General features: G+C 33.2%; 1 protein-coding gene across 1 annotated transcript; it reads right to left on the minus strand.

Moving 5' to 3' along the window:
* Positions 1–11,450: 11,450 nt before the first annotated feature.
* Positions 11,451–12,353, minus strand: LOC146993228 (general transcription factor II-I repeat domain-containing protein 2-like). The gene has a single exon (XM_085808175.1). The coding sequence runs from the start codon at positions 12,351–12,353 to the stop codon at positions 11,451–11,453; it is 903 nt and encodes a 300-aa protein (XP_085664301.1).

Here is a 12,353-nt window from a genome sequence, read left to right on the forward strand (position 1 = left end):
TTAAGGTTGCATATTCGATCAACCTAACTAATAAGCACTCTAAAATAAAGAAAAGAATCAAATATTTAATGCCAAACAAAACGAACAAGTTCATATCCTAGAAGGATTTTTGAAAATTCGATGGCCATCTTCAAACTAAATCTCTAACGGAACTGCCAGCCTGAAATGTTCGCTTTTGTCTATTATTGATCATCGTGGAACTTTGCAACCTAGCCGTCATTTTTCTGATATGCACTTTTCTTATTTCTCACGTTTCGTACACTGTTCATTTCTTTTTCGAGTAACGGATTACCATTACTTAAGTAAGTCTTGGCACATTTTCTTATTTCTCATGGCGTTGATACAAATTTTTGGAATATCGAATATTGAAAAAATATTGCCTAGTTTCTCTTGGTAGCAGGTAGGTTTTACTAACTCTGTGATTAAAGATATAATTAGAAAGCTTAACAATTTCGATAATTTTAACATCTTCAAATTTAACCAAAATATTTCCTTTCTAAGATTGTTGAGACTGTGAACTTCAGCATTCAAATGAAACTAAATTCCACCAAAGATGGTAACGCAATACCTTCCCAATAATCAGTTTCCGAAAATTAGGAACAACATTATTAAAAATATGAAAAAGTGTTAAGACTTTCTTTAAAAATTATAATCGCAGTTTTGAAGATAGAGTGAAATAAGAAAAGCGAGTGTCGTGGACTGATCGCAAACTTTCACGTAGACCAGAAACAGATAAGACTTTCGAAAATAGCAAACCATTTAAGGGCTACTTGCTTAAGGGAAGAGATGTCATCGGGAAGGACATTTTAAGGGAAATCGGCTCCTATTCACGTTACACATAAAGAAACCACAAAAACCTACCATGCAGCTAGCGCATTCGCCTGGCATCAAACATAAGTTTGACCTCCAGTATTCAGTGGTAATGAACACTAGAAAAATAGCTCACCCCGTAGAATAGTAACAGAACTGTAAGAGCAAAACTATTGTAATGTAAGCATATTACTATCTAATTTGCATGTACTTGATAAAAATAATATTGTAAAGCAGTTTAAAATGACATTGAAAATCCAGTCAATGTGTAAATGAATTACAAGTTTACTTTGATTATCTCAGTAAAAGTATTGAAAATATGAATTCAGATAATGTTTAAATGTGCACATAACTGTAGTGATTTTATGTAACTATCACATGTAACTTGTACAAGACAATGTTTGTAATTAACATATCTATGCCCATGTAATATTTAAATTTATATTTTTATACGGAAGAAATATTCCTTCTCCCAGGATGACTATTAACACTGTAAGACTTTTATAACAAAGTCTATCTCAGGCGGCGATCAGTATTCAGTAGTTTTTAACATTCGGCCCGCTAGTGAGGCTCAAACTAGAAACAAAAGCGGATAATTTAAATGGAATATTTACTTGAAAACTCAATCTGAATATCATAATAGGATGACAAAAAAGATTTTACTGCAGCAACAACATTTAAGAATAATTTGTATCAAAGATTTTTTTGTTTATTTTCCTCGACAATCGATTTAAAATTCTTCTGTTTAAAGCCATTTCAAAGGCCAGGAATAGCTTTTATGCAGTGCATTTCGCTTTCAATGAATTACTTCACAATTAGTTACGAAATCTATTAGTTAATTCATACGGAATTATGTTATACCTTTCCATGCCCATTTTTGTGGTGTAATGGGGAGCACATCCAGCTAACAGCTGGTAGATTCGTGGTTTGATTTCTGACAAGGGAGCTGTCCATTTCTTACGTTTTCCACACCAAAATCCTAGAGATCTCTACAATTCGTACGAACTGAGAAGAGGTGGATAAATAGTCAACACCTAGATTTGACTTACTGAGTCTGTGTCTCTCCCCAGTCATCTTCTAAAAAACAAGAGAATATAAGGAGTTATGACATCCTTGTCGTGTCTGGTCTTGTAGTGCACATGCACAACCAGCAACTGAAAGAAGAATACTTCAATTGCTGGCAAGGGCGCAAGTGACTTTTCTCGTTTCCCGTTCCTTCTGCTCCCAAAAATCGAATTAATGTCTACAGATTAAAGAAATGTAAAAGCAATCAAACATTATGAATAATTCTGGTACATTTTATTGCATTATTTATTTGAATTAGTAAAGTCTACTTTTTATGGTACATATTCATCAAAAGCGGGTTATGGGGGAGGGGGAATCTATTAAAAATAACATTGTGATTACCAAAAAATTCGCGGCATATTATTCATGATTATTTTGTGCCATATATTTCTCAAATATGGGCAACGTTAATTAAATTTGTTCCTGTATTTCTGTTATGGAAAAAGAAATTTTAATGGATAATTGATAATCCACAGGAATTTTAAGGAATTAAGTTAATGATCTACGGCAAAGCTTTTTAATGTTAACAACTAGAAAAGGTGCATTGGGAACAAAGTGTTGTTCAACTCCTGTTTATTATGTTCGAAAGTAATACATTGACTGAGAAACTGAAAATTTGTCTCCTACGGTTCAACAAAACGTACATCACATTACTGACGGATTGGATTGGATTATTTAATTATGGCAAAGCACACGAGGGCTATCTGTCTAAAGGAAGGGATGCCTTCGTGGAGGACTTTCTAAGGGAAATTGGCTCGTATACACGTTACACGTAGGAAAACCACGAAAACGCCCATGCAGACAGCCCGTTCGCGGGATTCGAACCTCAGACCGAACTACCAGTGTTCAGCGTCATTACTGCGCGGCCGCTGATGGGCTCACATTACTGACGAATTAAGTTTTAAAATGAATTAGCAACGGAAGTATTCTGCCATATATTTACGTGAAACAGCTCCTTCGGGTATAAAATTCATTCACTGAAACAAACAAACAAACAAACAAAAATAAATAAATTTAGCTTATAACTAGAAAAATATTTGGATTAAATCAATGTAAGTCATTCAAAGAGAATATTTAAAACTAAGTGTTTTCTATGTATGGATTCGAAATAACACTATTGTAGGAAATATTAAAGTTGGATTTTATACGAATTTGTACACAAGAAAATAATTCGCAAATTAAAAAAAAAATATTATTTTTATTGATGGCTACTTCTTGATAATTTTTAATTAAGTAGGAGCGTTTATTAAAAAAAAAAAAAAAAAAAAACTTTCTATCCCGCTGAGAATAATTTTGCACTCAAAGAGCTAACTGTGTTTTTTGGTGCAAATATTTCCTTGGTCCAAGCCTATAGAACAAAAAAAGAGTTCTTAAACCTGGGAAAATCTCTACAAGAAGTTTGCCTAAAGTACTAAAAATGTTATTTTATTTTATTTCATGTACAGGCAGTTAGCTGTCAACGTTAATGCAATAGCTCTCTTTCAGATAGCGGGGAACCCATTATATTCTTTTTCCCAGATTGGCTTTAAAGTTGATGTAAGTGCAGTAACTGAAAAATTAAGGAAGTGTTCTTGATAAAAACAATTGAAATTATTGGAAATAAAGCAATATACAAATTAACTACAAATGCTTTTTCTCATTTACAAGTAAATAACGCTACTGCTAAATCAATGAGACAGATTAATTGGTTTATTTAATTATGGCAAAGCACTCAGGGGCTATCTTCCTAAGGAAGGGATGCCTTCGTAAAGGGCTTTTCAATCAATGACAGAGAAATTGAAAATGTATAAGGTCTAACTTTATTGGGCAATGCAGCGCTGTTTTGGAAATTCCCTGAAATTTTAAACTTTTGCAAGAATAATCGCTGTTGGTGATCAAATTCATCAAGTAAGTCCGTCATGGGAGATAAAAAATTACTTATTTAATAATGTATTTGTATAACAATGTATATACACTTCTTCTATAAAATATCAGTAGCTAATTGTTTTACTATTATGCATTTCGTGACAAATAGGTTCATATGTATTTTTTGAAAGAAAATGAGAGTTCAAAATTGGAAGAGCTTCCTTATCAGTAGAACTCTGAATGTTGCATTGCTACTTGCTGTAAGAAGCTCCTTCAGACCTACTAGAACGGCCGACTTAGCACGTGTTCAGTAAGTGTTCGAAAGTTAGTCGATCTTTCCATCAGACCTAACATTGTTGAACTCCGAATAATCATTTTTAGGATTGTAATCCAGTGAATAACAGTAGCTTAGCAGCCAGTTGCTGTATTTGTTAGTCGCCGAGAAGTCGCAATATTTATTTTGATACAAATTTTAATTATTTTACCATTAATAATAGATAATAAAGTTATGTCTTAGTCTTTAAGTAAGGATTTTATCTTATGTTTCTCAGTAAACATTACTAAGGCGATAACTCAGTAAACATTACTAAGGCGATAACTCAGAAAACCTTAAGAGTCGACTTCTTAAAGATCAGGCGTTAGTTCTGATACCAACAAAGTAGTTTTCGTTAATTAAACACCTTTAGAAGTTATAAACTTAAAACCAATCTCCAGCTGTCAGTTTCGTAAACAATACTGACATCAAATATTCAGACTTAATAGATATACCTCTATTCAGATTAAAGCTAAAAGGAAAGCACAAGAAAGGTGCAAGTAGTGTATGTTCTGCCAAGCAATTTATTCATTTAAGCTATTTTAGGGAGTAAGTTTTGAGAAACAGAGAAACAGAACGCTCCAAAATTTAAGGAACAAAGGGCCTTTCTCTGTACAGCATTAAAAAATTGGTAAGATAACATTCATAGTAACAGAAGAAGCAGTCCATTTGCGCCTTGAGACTAAATTAGTGATACCACTACTGAGACAAACGAACGCTGAACACAAGTAAATCACTTCAAAAGTCCATAAAGCAGGGGTAGTCAAGTAGGTGGTAAGCAAAGAAGCAAGATATTTTTAACTATTAAATTAAAAAATTAAAATCGCAACATCTTGATTAAGTTTTTTCTCAAACACACGTAAATTTATGCGATCTGAGCTTTACTCAAGAGTGGTGGTGGTAGCAGTATTTTGTAGTGGTGGTACTATAGGTTTTCGATTTTTGTTTAGATGGTACGCGTTAGTCAAAAGGTTGAGAACCGCTGCTCTAGAGAAACAGTATTGAAAGCCAGAGCCGGAACAAAGGTGAGGCAAGTGAGGCACTTGCCTCAAGTGAATCACTAGAAGGGGCGCCAAACTGCCCATACGAATTCGAAAACTACTTTAATTATGTTTTTTAATTCGTCAGTTATTATTAGGGGAAATAATCTTCAGCAGGCTCAAATTGACAAGACAATAGGAAGAATTGCAAGAAAATCTGGAAATTAATGCAATGTGCATTTCGATGTTATTTCTTATTTATCAAAAAATGAATTTTTTAGCATTTTCGTTTGAAAGTTATAAATAATTAGCTATATTATTTTTCTAAATTTATAAATCTAAGATTAAAAAATACTTTAAGGACTATGGTATAATTATGCTATAAAAATTATGATATTTTGATTTAATACATTTAGTTTTGTTTAATACAAATATAGCTATTTTGATATATATATATAGATATATATATAATTTATTTACTAAATAATGCATTTCATTACTTGCTTTCAATGCTTAATTTTTACAAATAATATTGAACTAAAATTCATAAACACGAGGATGTCGGGGGGCAGTTACTCGAGCGATATCAATTTTACTGCAGAAATTGCTTTTCACTCAAAATTGAATTAGATAAATGCTTTATCGGAATGAGTTCTTTGGTTCTTTGCATTGTTTCTTAATCCCTTCTATTCACGGAAATGTTTGGCCTAGCTTGAATAGCCGGTTTGGTGTGGTGGTGTATTTAATTATGGCAAAGCACACTAGGGCTATCTGCCTAAGGGGAGGGATGCCTTTCGTGGAGGACTTTCTAAGGGAAACTGGCTCGTATACACGTTACACATAGGGAAAACCACGAAAACGCCCATGCAGCCAGCCCGTTCGCGGGATTCGAACCTCGGACCGAACTACCAGTGTTCAGCGTCTTTACCGCTCGGCCGCTGGTGGGCTATAAATTGCCGGTTTGACATCGCCTTATTGCTCGAGTAAAGGACGAAACACCTTCGTATTTATTTCTTAATTATTATTCATGAACGAGAGTTGGTTTGTTCCCCTTGACAAGTCAACTGATTTCCGATCAATGACAATGATTACTTGCATTTCATTACTTGCTTTTAATTTATTTCTTTTTACAATTGAAATTTTGTTTTTCATTATTTAATTCAAGTCCCCGTTAAACATTTTTAACAATTTACATTCAAGTTACTTCAAAACATCTTTCGAAATAGAACTTACTAAGTGTGGATTCACTCTTTTAAGATAATTCTACTAAAATTAATCTCGGGAGATAATATAATCAATATTATTTAGTAAATAAATTATTATAAACTTACTTTGCAGCAATTGCGCAAGTAGTAGTACTTGATTTCGCACTAAGTGAATTTAAGATCATGCAACATATATATATATATATATATATATATATATATATATATACATTAATTTATTTCCTAAACAGAATTGATTAATTGATTATATTATCTCCTAATATATAGGGTCGAGCATTTACCTTTTTGCCTCAGGTTAAAAAATATCTTGTCACTGCTCTTTTGCAAGCATTCAATTCGGCGTCACTGGCATCCTCACTAACAAACAGCTTTAATGCAACTTTGCCTTAGCCAATCAACGAAAATTCGTTGATATTAATATTGGAGCATCCACATATTTCCATATAGCTTCCAGAATGTCGCCAACTTGAAATTGTAAAACCGATACTGCATAACATCAGAAGCTTTGACTCAGCATTATGATGCTCCTCTTGGAGCTTCAGTCCCAATGTGATGAATCATATTCCTTCTAATTAATATCTCGAATTCGACCCTTGACTGTCGCATTTTATTGAGTTTCTGCCCCGATGCTATGTAAAGATGAACATCCAAAATGTAGTCTATAATTAATTCCTTAGATAATATATTTTGTATTTATCAGATGCTAGCCTGTTTGCCGTGCTGTCTAATATGTTTCCAAGAGACAATTAAAATCAGATAATGCGGAGCAGTCGTCAATGTGAGCAGCGGTCATATTTTGTCCAACTAAATACAAAATACACATAGAAGAGTCGACAGTATTAAAACGCTTAGGTAACATATCTATTTGATAAAATCATTCTGGGCGAAATCTTGAAGTCATTTTCGTAACTAAATTTTTAGGTTACGGAGTACAAAAGAGAAAGCAATGTCCATATCCTTGGGAAAGAGTTAAAAAGTTAGTGAAACAGACTAATTTCCCCCTTTGATTATGCTTTTAAATCAAGTGACCGAGAAGGAATTGCTGTGACCTGTATGACCTAAATACACTTTGGAATTTGTACAATTCTGTTACAAAATTTTCGGGGTATTGCTTTGTCTGTATGGCGTAACGTCATTTAGATAATTTTAGCACCTTTTGCTCCTTTCAAAACTATAGCCTTTAACGGGGAAACTTGAAATTAGTTATTTAGACCTGTAAAATCTTTAATCAGATTATGTTTGCCAGAGACAGATTAAGCTACTCGGATGCCCTGGCGGTAAAATTTATGCGGCCCCTAAGAAAGTGCTTACATACCTACTATATGCTGGAAACGCAACTAATACTTAAATTAAAATGAAAAATTGAATATGCAAATTACTTAATATTTTAACAAAATATAAATTTAGTGTTTTTATTTCTAAACATTTTTTGTTGTATAACAAGCCTAAAATACCTAAAGAGGAAAACTGTATTAACAAACTAAATATTTTATGGGTAAGAAGAGTAAAGTCACTAAGCTACTTTGAATAATTTTATTTTAATAATAAAATATGATTTTAATAATAAAATATTTAATAATAAAATTTAATTTAAAATATGATTATTTTGCATATAGCTATTTATTTTTAATGCATGGAAATATAAAAACGAATATTCTGTGGGAGAAATTTTAGTTTTATGAAGAAAATTCTGAATTTTTTCTGTAACTTATCAAAATGAAATATGCGCTATTAATTGATACCAGACGTATACTATATAACAGAAATCACCAGCCACTTTCGATTTTAGACAGTAAAAATACTTGATGAAATGTTCTGTAACTCCAGCCATGTAGTGGAACTCGCACTGTTCAGTGAAAATAAAGTCATTAATATATTTAAGGAACCAACAATAAAATGATAAAAAAAGTATTTTTCGTCACCTTGTATCATAAAAACCAAGAAATTTGTAACCTTCACAAAATATTTTACATGCTATATGCGGTATTCGTACTCATTTTCCCATACACACACGCACAGAATGATAATATAATAAATATGTTATCTCTCTTCTGTAACACTGAAAGTATTCTAACAAATACTGCAAGTGGATGAAAATGGATCTCATCAAATGCACTTGAAAAGGGTAAATGTGTAGGAGATGAAAAACTCTGAAGCACAGAAATAAGAGTACAAGTTTAACAAGTACGGCACGGATCGCGGCTCAGCGCTAAACTATCTTACTTAATTCTTTGTTTTTTAACTCCAGTAATTGCATTTCAAAAGCGCCAGTGTCAGCAATAAAGCCAAAAAATTCAGTTCTGTTCCGTCAGCACCGATATAAATATAAGTTTTTTAATAAATGCTAACGTCATTATGCTATTTCGTAATTCCTAAAAACTTTTGTAGAGAAGCTTCCCTCATATTTAAAATTGTTATTTTCAATTAGTAAATGTAAACTGCCGAGCTATTTTCTCGGCAGTGTTTCAGCAGGTCTTGAAAAATGAATTCATGTTTCTCTTTCAAAATCTTGAGCAAAGTTTTCGAATGAAATGACTTCTTCTAAAATCCCAAAACTGTTCCAGCCCCCTGTAATTTATGATTAAGATTATTTAGATGAAACGCACTGTGTGTGATGAAATAAAATCCACTTATCCACTTTGAATAAACTGATTATTTACTAGATCAACACCATTCTCGAGGAAAACTGCTTCAATTTCTAATAATAAGGATGAGAAACGTTTTAAAAGTTTCTTCTTGAAAGCAAGCGTGCCTTATTATGCATCAGAATCTGTGTATTCATCTCCATTTCAAATAAAAATTCTCTAAAGTGGCGATGATAAATAGCTTTAGCTACAATTTTTCTAATAATCTTGATCACCAATTCCATTAATACTGCAAATTTCTTCTGAAATCTTTCTTCTGCGCACAAAGCGCTTTTTAATGAAAGATGCAATGGTGAACAAGTATCTTTTTTTTTCTTCAAGATTAGAAATAAAACCTTTCCTCATTCCCAGTATATTTTTGCCTTTTATGCTGAAATTGAAAGAATTTTATGGAGTGGAATGTGACGTTTCTCCACGCATTCAGTGACAGCATTTGCAATATACTCGCCATGCGTTTGACTTTTCAGCTGCAAAAATCCTAAAAGTTTGTTAGAACCCGTAGATGAAATAAATCGAACAGAAAGTGAAACTTGCACTATGTCACTTATGCCACAAGCTTCGTCAACAACTATTGATTAAGCTGAAATCAATTTAAGATCTTTGATTTGCTGGTCAGTTACATTCGAATGACTTTTCTGGCTTTTACTGCTTTAGCAGACAGTGGCAACTATTTAATTCATTTAAGAATTTCTGCCTTGTTCTTAAAATTCCAAAAAAGCTTTTCGGATGCATTTATAAAACAACTTTTAATGTATTCATAGTCTGTATATAGTTTGCCTTTCTTGTCTGTATATAGTTCTGACTAACAATAAAGCCTGCAGAAATGGCATTGCTGAAAAATTGCACCCAATAATTAAATACAGAACTTGATTTTTCTTGACGCTTCTGAAGTTCCTCAACTACCTTCTTTCTCGCATTACGGGCGGGATATTTACTGACGAGTGTTTAATGTAAAGTGTTTCTCCAAATTTCATTTCTTGTTATGCGCCAATTATTCTTGACAAAAAAGATTGATTGGAAGGCGTTTGAGTTTTGTATAAATGCGAATGATTCGGTGCATTCACCTTAATTTCACGGTTTTCGTCTTCATAACAATAAAAACAGCAACACAAAGTTATAAAAACTTATTAAATTGATGCCAAAAATGCCTGTGAGATCTGCAGTTGGTTAAAAGTTTACAAGTAGCTAAGTGCACAGAGTAGGTACTCTTGTCGCTCGCCTGAAACTTTTTGGCAAGCCAAAGCACTGATCACCGTGCACATTGATGGAGCTGTAACTGGTTCTGAGCGTGGCCTTCGAGAACTTCGTTTCTCGAAGGTCACGTTCTGAGTCGCGTATTCAGCAACCGCATTCAGCAACCCGTTCTCACGCACGTAGTTGAAATCGATTCGTGGCAAAGCCGAGGTTTCCCAATACTTGGTCTAGGCCAGGGGTCTTCAAACTACGGCCCGAGGGCCACATCCGGCCCGCGGACAGATTTTGTCCGGCCCGCGGAGAGCTAGCATACTTGAAAACTCCTTTTAGAGATCATATTTTTTATAGCAAATTAAATTTAGTTTACTGAAGTATTCTAATTTTATGATGAATAATTATTAATATGACATCTACATTGATATGGTCATGGGCTAACTACTCATAACATTGTTGTAGGCTTATTGTTATTGTTTTTGTGATAAGTTGGATAAAGAAACACAGAATTGTAATGAGTAAAGACATGTATAATATGCAGAAAATTTAACTTAATTAATTAACTTAATAAATTTAAATTAATACTGCAAATTTCTTAATAATTATATAAAATCTAACAAATTATTGAAATGAATCCAACTAACATTTTATACATTTTAAATAAAAACATAACTTATAACAAGCATAATGACATATGAAATACTAATTAGATTTATGTAATTGAGATTTTCCACTGACAATAGTTTGTAGTTGTGGACTAATTTTACTTGTACCAATTATTAAAAGAGATTTAAGATGCTCATCAGTTAATTTAGATCTGTAAACATTTTTTGCGTACTTCATTTTGGAGAAGATCTTCTCACACAAATAAGTAGTACGAAAAACAGAAAACAGCCCACGAGCAAATTTATGCAAATTATCAGATTGTGTCTATTAGTGGAAGACTCTTATAAAATTCCAACAAAGATGAGTTTTGATATTTGTTCTTAATTATATCACTGCACTGTAGATCAATCATTTCCATTTGAAGTTCCGGGGCTAGAGTTTCAATGTCAGTATCAAAAGGATTCTGAAAAATCTTAACTTGATTCGCAATGGCATCAAAGTCCGAGAAACGAGTATCAAAATTTATTTTCAAAGCACTCAAAGTTTCGATTGCAAAATCGATAGGAAACTCAGTCTCAGTGGTGTGGCTGAATATTTCACATGTTTTAAAATGTGAAAAACATTTACTTCGTAGTTGTGATTGAAACAGTATCAATTTCTTCCGGAATGATTTGATATTAGTGTATAAATCAGGAAGATGCTGGTTTTCTCCTTGCAATCTCAAATTCAGTTCGTTCACATGTTTTGTCAAATCAACATAAAATGCTAACTTCTACAGCCATGCGTTGTTTTGTAATTCAGTAAGAGGGCGATGCTTTTCATTCAAAAAAATTTCGATCACTGCTCGAAGTTCAAAAAAGCGCTGAAGGACTTTCCCACAACTAAGCCAACGTACGGCAGTATGATAAGGTAAGTCATTTTCTCCAATCTCTTCAATAAATAGTCGGAATTTTCGGTGATTCAGCCCAAAAGATCTGATAAAATTAACAGTTGATATGACTGGTTTCAGAACTTCAGACATATCCAAACATTTTTCGCACAAAGACTGTTGATGAATGATACAATGTAAGACTAATGGTTTTGAACCACCGTCATTTTCTACAGCCTTTGACACAAGAGCGACCACTCCTTTATCTTTCCCACTCATGTTTTTGCCTCCATCAGTTGTAATACTTTTCAAGTTTTTCCATCGAAAATTCTTTTGATTAATGGCCATTTCAACTCCTTTAAAAATATCTGCACCAGTAGTTGTGCCATGAATACTATACATATCAAGAAGTTCTTCATGCACTTCATAGCTTTTATCTACTCCTCGAATATAAATCAACACCTGAGCAGTATCTGACACATCCGTTGACTCATCCAAGGCCAAAGAAAACCACTCAACATGTCCATTTTTGTCGAACAGTTGAGAGGATATATTTTCAGCGATGTTTTCTACCCTTCGAGCCACAGTGTTTGCTGACATACTGACAGTTTTTAATAAATTTACCTTTTCAGGGCATATTTCTTCGGCTACTGCAATTATGCATTCTTTGATCATTTCTCCATCGGTGAATGGTTTTCCACGTTTCGCAATTTCAAGAGCCACACTAAAGCTGGCACGAATTGCAGCCTCTTGTTCAGTTTTGAGTTTTGTAAATGAAGATTGCTGCGATTTCAATCCGCGCTTCAT

The sequence above is a fragment of the Stegodyphus dumicola genome, chromosome X1, assembly GCF_044657685.1.
Source record: "Stegodyphus dumicola isolate Sdum_Otavi_A_Nest chromosome X1, ASM4465768v1".
NCBI classification, from domain to species: Eukaryota; Metazoa; Arthropoda; class Arachnida; order Araneae; family Eresidae; genus Stegodyphus; species Stegodyphus dumicola.